This window comes from Esox lucius, chromosome 24 (genome assembly GCF_011004845.1).
Source record: "Esox lucius isolate fEsoLuc1 chromosome 24, fEsoLuc1.pri, whole genome shotgun sequence".
Classification (NCBI taxonomy): Eukaryota; Metazoa; Chordata; class Actinopteri; order Esociformes; family Esocidae; genus Esox; species Esox lucius.
This window is the reverse complement of record NC_047592.1, coordinates 13,676,271-13,693,095: the sequence shown is the minus strand read 5'-3', so window position 1 is coordinate 13,693,095 and position 16,825 is coordinate 13,676,271. Positions and strand designations below refer to the sequence as shown.

The 16,825-nt window shown below is 44.2% G+C and overlaps 2 protein-coding genes across 3 annotated transcripts in view; one reads left to right on the top strand and one right to left on the bottom strand.

Annotated features, from left to right (window-relative positions):
* The first annotated feature begins 2,260 nt into the window (after window positions 1–2,260).
* On the top strand, window positions 2,261–10,666 carry tnfsf12 (TNF superfamily member 12). Its single transcript, XM_010905946.3, has 6 exons — window positions 2,261–2,948; window positions 4,225–4,306; window positions 6,277–6,333; window positions 6,542–6,565; window positions 7,043–7,173; window positions 7,327–10,666. The coding sequence occupies exons 1-6, from the start codon at window positions 2,748–2,750 to the stop codon at window positions 7,591–7,593; spliced, it is 762 nt and encodes a 253-aa protein (XP_010904248.1). The 5' UTR covers window positions 2,261–2,747; the 3' UTR covers window positions 7,594–10,666.
* Window positions 10,667–11,011: 345 nt separating this feature from the next.
* The window catches only part of chd3 (chromodomain helicase DNA binding protein 3), a 32,527-nt gene continuing 26,713 nt past the window's right edge, over window positions 11,012–16,825 (bottom strand). For both annotated transcript variants that reach the window (XM_029117686.2, XM_029117687.2), the window contains exon 39: window positions 11,012–12,984. In XM_029117686.2, the coding sequence (XP_028973519.2) occupies window positions 12,881–12,984 (104 nt within the window). In that variant the 3' untranslated portion in view covers window positions 11,012–12,880. The remainder of the gene's footprint in view (window positions 12,985–16,825) is intronic.

Genomic DNA, 16,825 nt, shown 5'->3' with positions numbered 1-16,825 from the left:
ACCAGTACAGGTACACAGTCCAACACTACCTGTTGTTTCAGAGGGGTGGCGGCACCGTTCTTCGAGGTTTTTACTGTTTTCTAGAATTTGGAAGGACCTACAGTGCAGTTAGATGTCTCACGCACGCCACATTTGCAAAACATATTCTCGAGCCAATGTCTTCAGGTAGCTGAAAACAATATTACTAGAACCAAGGGTGTAGCTTTGTTTTCACAATCGTTGGGGACACTTTCAGCCAGCCCTATCGCTAAAATAATATACTAATATACCCGTAGTTATCGGGCAGAAGAAAAAAACAACAAATTTAGGTTGATTCCGTGTGTAGTCACAGTAACATTGTCTTTTGAGTCATGTAATTAACAAAAAGTCCATCTAATTTAACACCAGCATGCTTCTACCTAAGTTAACTGTTAAACTGTTTTAATCACTAGTTTAACCCCACATATGACCCGGTTTCTCTACCCCTTCATACGTACATTACTGCTGCTTTAAACAGCTGGAACTTCAATTGCCTGGTAAATGCTGAGGTGATGAGTGCTGTTTAGAGATGAAGTACAAGACTGCTTCATTTGTAAATGAGATGCCTTTTCTCTACGAATTATCAACTTGTGTGTAGACTACCTACACCTAAAGAGACCGGTAAGGTACTACTGTAACTATCCAAAGTGGTTAGGAGTGGGAAGGATGCGTTAAGTGGCAGAAGTAAGCAGGTTACCAGTCAATGCAAACTGATGGACAGACCGGCGAGTTTAATGGGGAATATGTCAGAAATTCTGATAAACATGGTTGTAAAAAATATGTGAATCATTAACTTACAACATTAACTGCAGATGTTTACTGGTCGTTTTTGTTTGTTTTTATGGTGGTAGTAGTACAGTAAAAATCATTCTCGACGTGATGTTGTCGTAGTCCATCAGTTGCACAGCGGGAAGGCAAAAGGAGAAGTAATTCCTATTCCTATCCAAGTTTCAAGTTTGTTCATCAAAATACCGAACAACACAGTGTCATCCTGCCGAATTAAATTATTGTTACACGGCACCCGACATCTACGTAGTAAGAATTAAGAAAAAAATATAAAGCAAAATATATTGCAAAACAATAAAAGGATAATATACAACACAGTATAAAAGTACATGCAGCAATTTAAGAGTACTGTAAACAAGCAGCAAATGGATAGTAGTAGCTGGCTATTACCCATCAAATGGGTATAGTAGCCTATCCTAAACTATTTTGATTTTACACTTTTCAGCATTTTATAGGCTGCACGTACATTACGTTTTTTTAAATGCATTGGTCAAGCAAAACACCATCGATATTTTTTGTGAAGGTCGATTCTTATAAATGTAACGTCTGGATCAAATTGTTTAGTATTGATCCGCCCATCCCTGGTGGGTCCCTAGTCCCTACTGTCCCACCCTCACGTATACGCCCAGGACTAACCCGCTACGTTGGGGTGCACAAATTAGCCTACACATGAAGTATTTGATGTCCTGCTTAATTCGCAGTTTGCCATGACTTGATTAACATTTTATGCGCTTGGGCTAAGCAACAATCGTCATGAAATCGCCTACAAGTTGTCAGGGATTATTATTGGAGAAATGATTTGCCTATCTTCATAGTAAAATTATCTTGGCTTTATTTGGTCCATTTTGCATTAGGTTTAGGCTGAACGGATCCTAGCGCGGAAGAGTACATATCTGGAACACCCATTTGAATAAAAACAAACATCATGTTACTTATTTTTATTAATATGTCTTGTACAACAAAATGACTTATAACCAGAACTTCCTTTTCGGATCAACTCCTGTAAACGTAAGTTGTTCAACGACACGTGAGTGTAGAAGGCGGGAGTAGGACCATCACAAGTCGTACAAGAGCAATTTCGTGCACGGTCACGCTTGACTCTTCACCTTGATTAGCTCTGAACTTTTGAAAAAGAGGCCTGAGTGGACGAATGAGAAAGTACAGGAGGCGAGGGAATTTATTTGAGAAAACCCCTTTGTTTTGCCCTATACATCAGAGCCACCGTGTGGACAATTCTGGATTAGTTTAGTCCAAAGCTGTTCTTTCCTCCCTGCAACAAGTTGATGCAGATCGTTGTTGTGATTCATCCAATGGAGCAAAATTAATTAGACTAACGCTTTCATAAATCATTAGTGGCCTTTGAGAGAGTACATCCTAGTTGCGGACTGAAGCCTGAAGCTTGAAGTCTTGGCTTTCGTGCATTCGGTACCACGACGGCCGGGTGCACTTCTGCATTGAAACCTCTAGAGAAGAAAAAATGATGCGTTAGTGCAGGATCATACGTGATCTATGCCAGATATCATATGACCCCCCAGTGAGGCTGAAAAGGCAATGAGAAGACAAGGAAGTTGAATCAAGTCAACGAATCAAGTGGCAGAAGTATGAAATCATTGTGGATGTTAGCAAGGCTACAACTGCACCGGGCTGCATATATCTCGACATAGCGCATTTGGATACGACATGGCAGCTAGACAGTCCAAGATATTTTGTTATTTTTTTTGATTAATGTATTGATTAAAGATACAGCATTGGCCGTATACTTGCTGTTTTGAAATCCATGCAATTATTTAATCTTTCACATTACTTAAACTTTCATCAGTAGGATTTAGATCTTACTCGTAACTGTAGCCAATAACACTTGCGCACCTTTCTGGAAATGTTTTTGGATGGGGGGAAACGTGTCGCCAGAATTAAGTAAAAATGGACATTTCGAATAGTCTGCGATGGTAAACGGGGAATGTGCAACGACCATGCATCGAATTCTGCAGAGGAGAAAAGTACGCAAACTTCGCTTTGTGTGGGCATTTATGGCCATGGTGGCTCTGTCGCTCGCCGCCTGCAGCGCAGTTTTTACGGCGTGGACCTGGAGACAGACGCGGGACCTGTCCCAGTCATTTAAAACCCTGCAAGACCGGTTGGATGAAGTAAGTAACCGTGATATGTAACAGTGTAAGCATTTTACGAATGTACTTTGCACACATCATTTTGGGGGCTACTGAAGTGACTGTTACGCAATTTCTTTGTGTCACTTGCGTCTGGTGTTTACGGGAACCCTCGTGGGGTGGTTTTTTAAACACAAAGCCAAATCAATTCATCCTTCCCTTCCCCGGTCTTAGTGTTTATAAATTGTAGACAGATAGATTGCCAATTCTGTGCGGTCCTGCTGATTCTGCGTATTTTAACAGGCAGTTTTATTGCTTACCAATAAGTGCGCTCAAGCCGTGGAGTGAGTGCTTTGCGTCTGCAGTCTCTCTGCCAAGTTGAATCCTTCTACTGCCAGTTGTGTTCCAATTTTAGACCAATTTACTGGAATCCCTTGACTTTTTGGCTCGAGAGCGCATTATAGCAAACTGACTTTGCCCTGAAGCAGTGGGCTGCGTAAAACATTATTGTGGCTAAGCGATTTGCAACATGTAAAGCCCACTTACTGCAGGCTACCAGAATTATGCAGTTCGAAAGGAATAGGAAACAATGCTTGCTGAGGCATGACTTGTAATGCACCTGTATTCCATTTTATCACTGCTCTAGACTTTTATTATGAGTGGTTATTATTTGAAATAATTTAAAATGAGATAGCCTACCTGTGCATTTATACCGTGGTGTATGGTGTGTTTAACAGTATCAGTGGCCTGCTGTCAACCTACCTGTCAGGCGTTTTTGCTAGCGGCTGATGTTTCAACTCTCCACTCACCAGTAGAAGCTGTCTCCAGTTTGGGCAGATTTGCTAATAGCAAGCTGACACCCCCCTCCGCCCCATCGCTATAACAAACAATAAACCCCTTTGACATATATTGGGTAGTACCATAAGAGTTTTAATAATGTTTGGTCTGCCAAATTTCAGGACTTTTTTTTATTCTTCTCACTTCTCTGCCTCGACGGGGGGGGGGTAAGAAATGTCAGGAACGCAGGGCACTAAAAACATGCATAAGGTGTCGCAACCAGTTTAGGAGGAAGTGGTTGACCTATTATAAGCATTGGCATTGCAGTGGGATGCTGTCAGACACTGGAATACTGTTTGTTTATGCGGTTTTGCTAGAATCTTCTGTTTGTGTAAATTTGCAACAGGAGCCAATTTGACGACCGTCATAATAACCCAGTGGCTTTCTGGCGGTTCTCGTCCTTTCTCCTTTTCACTCTCTTGTTTTCTTGCTTTGGCCTGTGTCTCTCTCTCTCTCCTCTCTCCTTCCCTCTCTGCAACAGGTGAATACACAGCGCAAGGCAATTGTCCAACTACTCATGGAGAAGAGAGAGTTGCTGGTGGGCCAAAGGGTGAAGAGAGATGGTAAATGTGTGTGTGCGTGCATGTGTCTATGTGTGTGTGTGTGTGTGTCTGTGTGTGTGGGACTGAGTCAGTGAGCATACAGGTAATAAAGGATCCAAATGGCAGTTCACTTAAGTATAAGAGCAGAGAGAATCACCATACATGCAGTACCTAATGAACAACATTCAAGCTGATGAGAGGTCCTTTGGCTGCTGCTCTGCTTTGTTTTCACCAAGCCGGGCTCGCGTTTAACTACAGCGACCAGACCAGGGGAATGTTGGCTCCGCGTTGCACCTTGGTCAGGCCCCATGGGCACCCGCTACCCGCTGCTAAAAGTTGACACAGGAAACAGTAGGCAGCTGGATGACCGATGCACAAATTACAGGTCTGCTCTGAGCCGACAAGAACCCAGAGGAACAGTCTGGCACGAGAAAGGAGACCACGTCGTATGCTTCAGGAGCCTAAAGTGATTTTTACCCCGATGAGACTGGCCGTAGCTATGATCCGCTGTGGAAGATCGAGCAGATTGGCAAAAGGTGTATGATCAACCATTGGATTAGATATAGAATAGGGTCTCTAGGCCCCACACACCTCATACACCATTTCTGAATAGTAGAAATGCTGAGGATGGCCAACAATGAACTTGTGCGGAATTCGCCAGGAGTTGTTCAGCTGCTCCAGACTCATGACTTGATGTCCGGTCAGTTCAGTTCATAACGAAGGATCCCAGAATCGACCACATCATGAATGGTCTAAATGTGAAATGTTGTTTTTGATCGACAGCCTACTGAAAAAACAGTATCGCTGGAGGCTCACGCTTAGAAAATGCTATGGGATCGCCCACCTGCTAGTCATTTATGCAGGGGCACTAAGCTTAGCGACCTCCCAGTGTTCAGCATTACCTTCCCTTTTCTATAACATATCTGATCCTACAGTGAATAACTAACGTGTGTGTGTGTGTGTATCAGTGCCTGAAATCCCTCCCTGCAGGCCTGATACTGGAGCTAAAGCAAACCTCTGGAGGAGAACAAGGCCTGTCTCACCCCCCCCCCCCCCCCGTCAGTTTTCAAGATGGATTTTATTTATTGTATTTATTTGAATGGTGGCCATGACTGTTGCTCTTGATTTTTTTCGACATCGTCTTTATAGCACATTTGGGTAATAGAGCAGCCAAAGACCTCTCTCCTTTTTTCGTCTTTCCCCGCTCTACCCCCCCCCCCCCTTACTCTCTCACTGTGCCTCTCTTTCGTTCCCCTCTGTGTGCCTCCCTCCCTTCATCTCTTTTTCCCTCTCTTCAACTCTCTGCTCTGGTCTTAGTTGACTGGACCCAGTTGGCACAAAAAGTAGACTGGGGAAAGTAGGCTACACTGGGGCTGGACTCAATCTGGTCTTGTAAGGTATGCAAGTATGGTATTCGCATACCAGTGTCAGTTTTTACAATACCATTTATACAGGTGTTTTGATCCGGTGCTAAGTAAATGAGAGGTTGACAAAATAGGACCTTTTTGCTAGTTTTATTGAGTGCACAAGAATCTGAATTGAGAAAGCCCAGTAACTCTGTTGCAGTCGTCATTGGTTTACACACTACTCATAAACCGTATTTAGAACCTTGTTTTTAGAAACGTCGAAAAACCGTCAGATACCACCACAAACCAGAAAAATATTGTGATGTGATGTTTAGCCAATCTAACCTGACCCCAGTCTACTCTCGCCGAAAACACGAGGTTAAAAAAAGATATAGTAGCCAAGCAGCAGGAGATGCAGAGAGAGAAACTCCTCCGTCTGCTAGAGACATTTAGGTTCCGAGGTGACGGATAAACGACTGTGAATGTGTACATTATGGTTGCTGTGACAAGCACGCAGGCACACACACACTCCACATGCATGCACCACACGCACCACAGCTGCGACCAATGACACAATCTCTGGGAACTTGGAACTGGCCCGTCATATTAACTCAAGTCGCTTCTTCTTCTTCCTCCCCCTGCAAGCGGGACCTGTGAACGGGAACGGCGGAAACAAAAGGAAAGTGGCTTCTCAGTTTGAGAGTAAGTGACTTGGCAGGTCATCGTCATAGGTGGAGTGCAAAATGGCGTCCTATTCCTTAGGTAGTGCAGTACTTTGTACCAGTGCACGGTTTTGGAATAGGGCACCATTTTGGAGCCACGCACGGTGCAGTAACGTAGCATCTGTCGAAGTGGTTTCAATTACAGTTATAAAATCCTAATTGCCCCTTCCTCTCTCTCTTTCCGCCAGTAACCAAGGAGTCCTTTCAGAAAGGTAAGGTTTATTAACGTGGATGATGACAACTGGGGAGGGCGCACGTGCAGATGGAGGAGTTCAGATGTGACATCGTCATCATCTTAGTCCCAGTGGTTTTATAACTGCGGCACGGAGTATGGCAGCAAATCAGCCCACTCTGCTTCTTTGTTTCTTCAAATTGCCGCCGTTATTGCTCTAGAGTTGGGGTCGTCACTCCTAATTCCATTACAAAGGAAAGTAGCATAGCGCAGTGTGATGTACAGCAGACATAGCAAATGAGGCATCTGTAGTAAGGATGTGGGAGCTGCCATCTATACTGCTCCTTCACAGCATAGATTTTGGAAGATCTTTGTCCCTCATGACAGTGATACTAACTGTCAACACATCAACCCTATGCAGACAAATCTATAGGATAAAGAAAAGACAATAATAATATGATGTATTTAGGTTCCAGACCCTCTCTACTTTACATGTATATGCGTGTGTGTCTTTCAGTGGGATCCGACGGTTTGATAAGAGGATGGACAGATTCAGACCAGTTGAATATGAGCAAGGCGGTGAAGTACAACGTAGACAGAGGCACCTTCACAGTGGAGAAAACTGGAGTATACTTCCTGTACTGTCAGGTGAGCATCTGGGAGTTGTAGTCCCGTGTCCACATGACATGCAAAACTACATCAGTCAAAAAAAAAGCACAGGATGAATCAAACCCTTGTTGAATAGATTTCTTCTTCCTTTGATGTGCTCTATCTCTCACCCTACATCTCTCTGTCTGCCAGGTGTTGTTCAATGAAAACCAGACTCAGGTGGTGAAGCTGGATGTGGTGGTGTTGAAGGGGGGCCAGCAGCTACCCAAGCTGCAGTGCAGGGAGGGTTACGGGACCACACCGGCAGCCGGATCCCACCAATTCCACTTCCTGAAACCCTGCCAGGTGTCTGGCCTGCTGCGGCTGGAGAGAGGGGCAGAGATACAGGCCGTCACGGGCCAATCCTACAGCCTTAACACCAATGGAAAGCACTACTTCGGTCTCTTTAAGGTCAACTGAACTGCCGGCGAGGATGGAAATGTTCTAAGGAAGTAGGGAAACTTCCTGAAAGGAAATGTTTTGTCTTACACCGAACTGCGTTAAAGAGACACGCCCACGTGACATTTACAGATTGTTTTTTTTATTGTGAAATCTGAACCAACGATCTGGATCGTTTGAAGAACTTTGGCTCATGTTACCTGCAAACACTCTGTACAACACCTTTTTTATAGACAGAAATGGAAGGAAGACTATATTATGCACTAGACTCGACTAACTAGAGTTGCTGTTTCTGCTTTAAGTGAACCCTCATGGAATTGTTCTCTGGATCAATCGATGGCGCTCCTTTAGAGTGAAATTTGTCTGCCTGACTCGGCCTGAGAACAGCTGGGAACTGACCCATGGTGCACCTCTGAAGAGCTAGGCTGGACCACTGGTGGGCTACTGAATAAGGATTCTGGGTAATGAGGAGAAAAACATACCATATGCTATGCAATCCTATATTATCTCAGCAGCTGGATTTTGAGCCTTGAATGAATATGACTGTTTTTCACATGTTAACGATATATATAAACATCACTAGATTCTAGCTAGGTTTCCATCCAATTGGCAACAGATTTTAACACAAATGTTCTGAACTCTTCATAAACAAAATATGCAAATGTTGCACCAGTGCAGTTAAGTGGTGCGTGATGACATAGTGCAGATAAAAAGGTACTTTATTTTCATGGACCGAATAAAAATATTTTATTCGGTCCATGAAATGTGTTTAATGTGTTTCTCAAAGGATTTTCCATTATACCGATAGTTATGTAAGAAAAAAAAAGGTTAGGTAGCCTTGATTTGCACTTTAGCTAACAGCTTCACATAAAGTGTGGGTCAGCTTGCCTACTGTCCATGAAGTATTTTGTCAAACAGCAGACCATCATTATCCTATCACCAGAGAAGTATCCCTTTACTTTTATTGGAATGGAGCATGATAGCAACTCCGTTTGGACACGCTGAAGATATGGAACATATTAAACCATAGCCTAATAAACTGCATGGGATCCTGAGAGGAAAAGAGGCCCACACGACATACCACTGTGGGACTTATAGTTTACTTTCATATGATGGTTATTCTATTAATATTTTGCACGCAAAACCGTTTCTACCACCATTTCTCGCATTACTAATTGTATTGATTTGAAAAGATCCCACCTTATCCTGCGGTTTGATTTCTAAGTCTGGCCCCGCCTGCATAAAAACGTTGGATGGAAACCTAGCTCATATGACCTTGCAGCCTAGAGACTTCAATACGATGTGTCTTAATCTGTAAAAAAAAAAAAAAAAAAGGTAGGCATAGACACACTAGAACCAAGGTAAACCCAGACTTAACATGTAGCCATGAGCCAGAGCAGTCTTCCATGAAGTGGGCTTGGACACCCGGGAAGTGGTGCGTCGGCTCAAGTGTATTTCCCGTGTCGCTGCATTGGATTAAAACCTGGGCTGGATTTGAAGGTATGTGTTTATCTGGAGATTCACCATGTAACCCCATGAGGGTTTTCCTCTCATTCCCAGGACTCCTACATCCCGCCTGATGTTATAGAGCAGATTAGATTCAACATTGGCATTGAACGGTACCGGTACAGTACAAGGAAATGCAGAAGGCTGCTGTGTGTTTCTAGCAGGTGGTCTTACTCCCGTTGATAAGTAGTAAAGGGCACCTCGTTGACTTCTCAGCAATGTACGCGTGCCAAATGGCAAACGTCATGTCATACAAGTCCCAGCTCACCACAGACCTCATTCCTTCTCATTAGATCACAAGGGGAGAATGTAGTATTGCAGTATTTCCTGTTTGATTTGCTAATGCTTCCCCGCTTCCCTTTTGTTTTAACCTCACTTTACCCCTTTTGCACCTCACATTCCCCATTTCAGAACGCACTCAGCTCTCCAACTGTCAGATCTTGAACCGAATCGCTGAAAGCTCTTGAGGAAAAACATGCCTGGAACAAACACGCACACGCACACACTTGTGAGGAGTTTTTGGGGACAAAATGGATTCCCATTCTAAAGGCTATTTCCTGCGGCCTGGCGTGGTCTGGCGTTGTGAGCCCAGTGTACGCCTGTGTCCTGCTGCAGCACGGCTCCCAGTCTGTCCCATTCCACTGCCTTCTCAGCAAAAACCTTCCTAGATTAAAAAAAAAACAAATAAGCCAGAAAATGTTTTTTGAAAACTTCTTTTGTCCTCACTTATTTTCCGAGGCTCACTGTTCTTGCGAGGACTACGCGTACACACACCCACGCACTTCCCTACCCTGAATTCCTATTTTTCGAAATGTCAAAGTTTATTGCCGCCTTATAAACCCTGCCTGTGTCATGCCAGTACGGGGCTTAAAGGGATGTTGTGTGGACATGTTTGCGAAATTGTCTGCAATGCTGCTTGTACTATGCTCACTTCCTATAAAGTTGTAAACCTTTTAAAATATATTTTCCCTTTAAATTTCTCTGTCAAGTTTTCTTTTGAGTACAGGGATTAATACTGTACTATATGGCAGTATGACAGAAAGCTAATAGTATTCCCTTCTATCTTTCCCCAGCTTCCCCCAGTGACATCACTATATTGCAGAATAGAATGCGTGGAACACTCTGACATTCTAGTTCTTTAATCATGAAACACTGTCAGCTGGTGTTTCCACCAGTGATTCATACACGAGTTAATATAGTCAGGCTAGGATAACCCCATTTATAGGCTGGAGGAAAGGCTCATTCACAAATCACCTGCAACACATCCTGAAGCAGGGTCACTATCCCAGTGTCCTGTGGCATTGTAGAGTGGCTAGTATGTCGTTCAGCTGATGATGTCAATACAAACCAAAGATAGTCATTGTGAGTGCGTGTGCGTGTGCGCGCGCGTGTGTGTCTAATGTAAATAGAAAATGTTCATCCCATGCCCACACACTTTTAATTCTGAAAGTGTCACCCTGGTTAAAGCTGTAGGTTTGTTTATATAGTACCCCAGACTAGTCTGTGAGTTAATTTGACAACTGGCAACAGGGCTCCTGTGTAAATACCGCAATCCAGACTTAAGTGAAATTAATACTCATGTTTGGTTTTTAAGCATCCATTCACAAGCCAAATGTTTTTTTTTTTAAATGTCATTTGATTTTATTACAAACAAAACCCCAAATAAAAGACAAAGAGATGCATTATTATTATTATTGACATGTTTCACTGCCACTCATTTTTTCATCGATCGGAACCACCACAACATACATAGTGACACAAGATATCAAGAAATGAAAAACAAAAACACAAAATCTGAAAAAAGAACAAGATAAGAGAGAAGTGCTGGATTTGACTGTATACATTTTAGTTAAGGGGTTGCCAAATATAATCGGCGAAATGTTGTTTAGACTCTACACTTGGAACACCAGTGTGGAGTATCTGGGGTATTAGGGAAATAAATTAACTTTTTTTTTACTTTCATTATTTGAAATAATTAAAGGGAACTGAAACTGGACTATTCCAACAAGCAAGTAAAGAGTCAACATCTGATGAATTCAGACTTATTTCAGACGTAACTTCCTCTACAGTTATTTCAGCGATGTTATGTTTAAGGCATATTTATGGATGCGGTATATAAAATGATTCTACTAACGGCCTCTGAATCGATTCCACTATAACAGCCTGTTAAATTTCCAGAGAATATGTACTTAAACTGGTGTTGTTGAAATAGTAGCCTAAGTACTCTGATTCATTTTGTCTTAATGCATTTAGGGTTACATATGTAATCTGTTATATAGGTTATTTGCAAGCCCCAAATCTAGAATGTAAGCAATATGTTTATGTTTTGCATTATATCCATTTCCGAAGTTCAAAGGTCAACCTCTTCGTTTGGTTTCTCTTGTGATTATAAGATGTCAGATATAAGAAGTGCATTTGTGCACAAAATGTAACATTTTACCGTTTTCTCATTTTCTCATTTGGTAGAAGCTCTTTTTTCAATAGTAACAGCAAAGACAACAGCAACGTGGACGACGACAATAATAATAATCATAGTCGCAGTAAGATAACAAGTAAAAACACAAGAGAACACGAATAAGCCAAGTTTAAATATGCAAAGAATATCACAGAATTCGTAGAAAGAAGTAGAAACTCGAAAAATAAAACAGGAAGAATTGATGGAGAAGGTGATTAGGAAGGTAGAGGGTGATAGAAGCCAAAGGAGGGTTGAAGAGAGCACTGTATGTATCTTGTCTTGCAGGGGGTATTGAAACTATCCGTGTGACTGTTGTGAACGAGGCCTAGTGAACTGGCACCCAGAACCTCCCACGCTAAAAACCCAAAGATATAAACTCTATCCAGGTCTATAGCCTTACATACTCGGCGCTTTCCCCAACAACCAGAAGTTAGTTTTTTCGGGGGAAATGCGAAGACACAATTTCAACTTTAGGTCGTTAACAAGGAGACATTACGTCTTTACTCCTCCACGTTTACTGTATCGGCAAAGAGGGAAGACCTCCCCCCGAGAATCTTCTTGTCAAGACCATTATATAGGGGATCTGATTTTAGACATTAATTTGAACACAAGACCATCCTCTGGCATACCTGTTATACCTGATTTAGTCCCTATAACACTGAGTTGGGTTGAACTGACCGAGTCTTCAGAACTCCTACGAGTACCGTAAGGTCTATGTCAAATAGAGGTGGGCACAGGCTTTCCGGCGATGTATAGTGCTGTCTCCAACGGGACGTTTGATAAATGGTTTTCCCGAAAGCCTCGGATAAAATCGGGCGCTAAAATAAAACACTGCAGACGCGCAGCTTGCGTAGCACAACCCTGACCTCCATGGCACAGCGTAGTGTGATTATTAGCATTGCATGCGCCAGAGGACGAACGGCAGGAATGGTGTTAGAGACCCGAACTGTTGTATCATGCAGCTTCCTGTCACTGAAGGATCAAAGGGTCGGGTTCTGTAGCGGTTGTCTGTTCTCAGACATCCCGGGTCGACTGTGAGCGATGCGATGGCTGAGTGGTCTGGCTTACAGAACGCTCGTGTTCTGGAGCCGAGTCCTTGAATGACTAGCGCTGCTTGTGAGGAGTACTGGTTGGTTTGAGGCAGACAATGAGAGATCGAGCAGGTAAGGGTGTGTATGTGACAGCATGGACCACAAGTGTGTGTGTGTGTGTGTCTGTATTTTAGTGTGTATGCACACGCGGGGTGGGGTTCGTTTTAACATGGACTGTAAGTCTGCAGAGAGTGTGTGTGTATATATATATGTCCACCTGTTTGTGTGTGTGTGTGTGGTCAGTAAGTGGTGTAGTTTAGTCGTCGATACAGATGACCTCCCCACATCGCTGGTCCCTCCTGCTCAAGAGAAGCTCGGCCTCTCTCTCTTTCTTCACGGACATGGGAGGCCCGTTCAACACTATAGTGGAAAGAGACCAAGAGACAGTTACGGACACCCACACAAACATGAATAACTACACATCTCTCTGAACATTATGGACTTAGTGTAAAATCCCAAACATATGAACACACCCATCAAAAACTTGTAGTTTGATCTTGTCTTTCAGCTTTAATCTTTTCTTCCCTTTATGGTTAACAGAGGTCATTAACGTGTTGTTTTGAACAAAATAACTGCTCTCCAGCAGAATGACTCTAGCACTCTCTTAATCATTACCCTCCATTATGCATGTGGGGAAGGAGAATAATAAACACACACACACACACTGTTTACAGTATAAATGATACACACTTTATAGAGATTGATACACACTGACTACCAAGGCCTTATGATAACCTTTTTAATGAGCGAGCTGCATATACATTCAGAATATCATATACTGCACTGTATGTTAAGGTAACAAGAATCATACAAAATCCAACAGCTTATAGTCAATGTTTAATGGGGGGTCTGCTTTAGGAGGAGGAGCTGGCATTCATACACTTGCACCCCCCCCCCTCCCCCACACACACACACACACATACACACACTCTTCCAGCATCTCAGTGGTAGAACTAGTCTTACAAGGCACGAGGAAGCGCAGTCATTAAAACTCTGCCTTGCCAAGTATTATTAGAGGTTCTCACACTACGCTGACATTTGATTGGAGAACGGAAATATCTATGAAACGTGCTGTAGTTTGCGGTCATGTCTATGGCTGCTTCTACTGTCGCTCTTCCATTGGAAACTGTGAGGACACACACACTACTTGTTATTAGTCTACACAGGAAGTCTACATTGATATACATGTTTTTTCCCTCGGTTTTCATGACCTTCAACACCCCTAAACTTACGAACACACAGCATCTACTCTGCCCAGAGCAGAGGGGGGCCCCCGTCCTGGGAGACAGTGTTGTTTACATGCTCCTCTGGGTGAGGGCCTGTCCGCTAAAAGACCCCCCGACTCCAGACACACAGGAAGAACGGGTGCTGGGAGAGCTGCAGACCTCCCCAAGTTAAGACATCAGCACCCCCTGATGAGGTCTTCTGGGGCGGTTGCGCTACGCTCAGGAAAGTTAACACACTGGAAGTTATCCAGGAGTAACCCATGGGAGGTTATCCAGGGGTAACCCACAGGAAGTGAGCCAGGAGTAACCAAGGGGATATTATCTAGAGCACTGCGGCTCACCTGGTGTCCGACCTTCCCAAGTTCTCCCACATCATCCCGCTTGTCTGCACATGCCAATCGCGTTCATTTGAAGTTCACATCCACCACAGGCACTTTCCCTCCCTAATTCCAAGTGAAAGCTCCAACCCCCGCAATCCTACCAGAGCTTTTCGTTCTGCCACTTCTGGCCTCCTGGCTTTCGCGCTCCTTGCTCAGCCCAGTCAAAACACTTTGTTGTTATTCCCCCTCGAAGCTCCACCGGAGTTCCTGCCCATTTTCTTTTTTTTTTATTAACAAAACCATACTTTTTAGATCAGCTAAAACAACTCACCCTGTCTATCTTTAATTATTTCACTTTGTGAGCTCTCTTCCTTTCACCGCCGATAGCTGCTTCACTTACTATAACTGGGCTGCGTGGCTGTTCGACCTGAGGGAACGCTAACTCCGCATAAGAGTGTCTGTGGAATGACTCAAGTGTGAACGTAAGAGGTATGGAGCCGAGCTGTGTGACGATATGATCTGCGGCTGCACGGAGACGGACGGACGGAAGGGGAACATGGAAGTCTTGTGGCGCGCAGCCCAAATGGGGGCCACTGCAAGGAAAGAGAGGTGGAGGGACTTTAGTTGCTGCTGGGCAACTGTGTGTGTCAGAGTCCAAATCTGATTAACGGCAATAAAATTAAGCTGGAAAGTTATGCGTGTGAGTGTGTTGTGAGTGTGTGTTGGGGGAGGGGGTGGGTGGGGGGGGGGGCACAGAAAGTTAGCAAGAGAAATGTGAAGAAAGAGAAATAGACCGATAAGGAGAATGAGGGAGGTGAAAAACGAGAGGCTGAAAGAGAAGAAAATAAGGAGAAGGAGCAAGCACAAGACAATGTGAGTAGGAGGAATGTTCTGGACCACTGGGACTGTTTAAAGGACTCCTTCAGATGTCTCATATCATTTACAGTGCTACACTCTCAATGGAAACCCATCCAAGCGTACCCCCCCCCCCCCTCATCCCCCATTCCCTCCCCCTCTCAGGACCGTAGTGTAATTCCTACTTCATTCTGTTCTATGTTTGCTTTGTTCCTGCAGCTTTTTTTGTGGCCTATCAGAGAGACCGAGAGACCGAGAGAGACAGAGAGTGTTTCGTCCTGGCAGTTGTTCCCTCCTGAGCCTCCCTGTCTAAACAGCCAATGCAGTAGTGCGATCTATCATTCACCTCAGACACATTTAAAGCAGGAATTGAGAAGACCTGGCAACCACAATGAGAGCAGGCAGAAAAGGTTTTGGAGTTCATAAGCTGGCACAGAACCAGAGAACGCTTGAAGATACAGACCTGCAGCTTTATGCAGGCTAACATTCAATACCCACAATGCCACTGCCAGAGATGTGTGATGCAAGTATTTATTTTCCTGTGTGTGTGTGTGTGTGTGTGTGTGCGCGCGCGTGTGCATGTGTATGCGTGTGTGTCTGTGTGTGTCCATGCATTGGCATGTGGGCGTGTGCATTCCCACGTTTGTACGCCCACACGTTTTTCTCATGCACGGCCTGCGCTTGCACATGTGAACAGGCTTGTCCTGTATGATTTCACTCTCCCTTCTTACGGATCCAACCTAATCTCTGAGTAGTGTTGATCTGTTCAGGAATCTGGGTGAACAAGTCCAGCCACGCTTTGTGCTTTGAGGTACAGGAAATGCTAGCCGTGCACATCTCCTACACACACACACCCCCCCCCTAACACTAGACCCCCCACATCCCAGAACGGAACCTGCATTGGTTTCGTCCTTACATCCGTCAAAATAAAGGAAGTCCTAAGGTAAGTGTCACTGGCCAGTACAGTACAAAGAATACATGAACCCACGCCAAGCTCTCTTCCCATAGGTCTCTGCCCTCTCAAAGTCTTCTGTTGATTGGTTCATTGCGACGATGACAGACACATGAAAACACAAAATCGTTCTTGTATCCTACATCGGAACCGCTTCACGATTTCTGCAGGGGGGGTTAAAGGTCAGGGGGAAAGTGAGGGTGTTTTACTCAAAGGACGTTTTCTTTCCGTCCCTCTGTTTATCTCATGCTCCTTTTTCTTAGTCAGAATGAGGAAATCCAGGGTGATCCACTTTGGCCTGCACTGGCCTGACTTCGCCGTGTGTCGGTGTCTTCGGGGAGAGACTGGTCTTAGTAGAGGTCGATAACGCTGAGCTGGTCTCCCGTGTTGCTGGGTGTGTGTGTGGTTGTGAGTAAGAGAGCGGGTGGGGGAAGGGGGAGCTGCGCTGGATTCAGAGAGGGATTCTGGAGGAATGAAGGAGTACGAGGTCGGAGAGAGGCGATAGCCTTGCTCCCTCAGCCGTCGGATAAAATATGATTCCTGAGGGAAAAACGGTCCAAACGGTAGAAAGAAGGGGGGAAAAACGGACGGTTGATTTGTCTGATAAGGGGAAGGAGGAATGAAAAAGGACAAATCTCCCCTTTTTTGCATTTTTCTCTGGTTCAGCAGCTCATTCCTACATTCTTGAAACCCTTCTCTCCTGATTACATTAACATACTCTCCTTTCCCCCCCATTCTCTTTTTCGCTCTGCCAACACTTCTCCCCCAAGAGTCCGAGGTTTGGGCCTCTTTCCTTCTTTCCTCCCCCATTTTCTCCCTCATTTTTTTTTTTGTTGGCCAGACAGTTC

Bases quoted from the DNA above. Each gene is read 5' to 3' on its own strand.
- tnfsf12 (XM_010905946.3), top strand. From the start codon at position 2,748: ATGGTAAACGGGGAATGTGCAACGACCATGCATCGAATTCTGCAGAGG. The intron at 6,334-6,541 runs GTAAGTGACTTG...TCTTTCCGCCAG, and splicing joins AGTGGCTTCTCAGTTTGAGA to TAACCAAGGAGTCCTTTCAG. The intron at 6,566-7,042 runs GTAAGGTTTATT...TGTGTCTTTCAG, and splicing joins CAAGGAGTCCTTTCAGAAAG to TGGGATCCGACGGTTTGATA.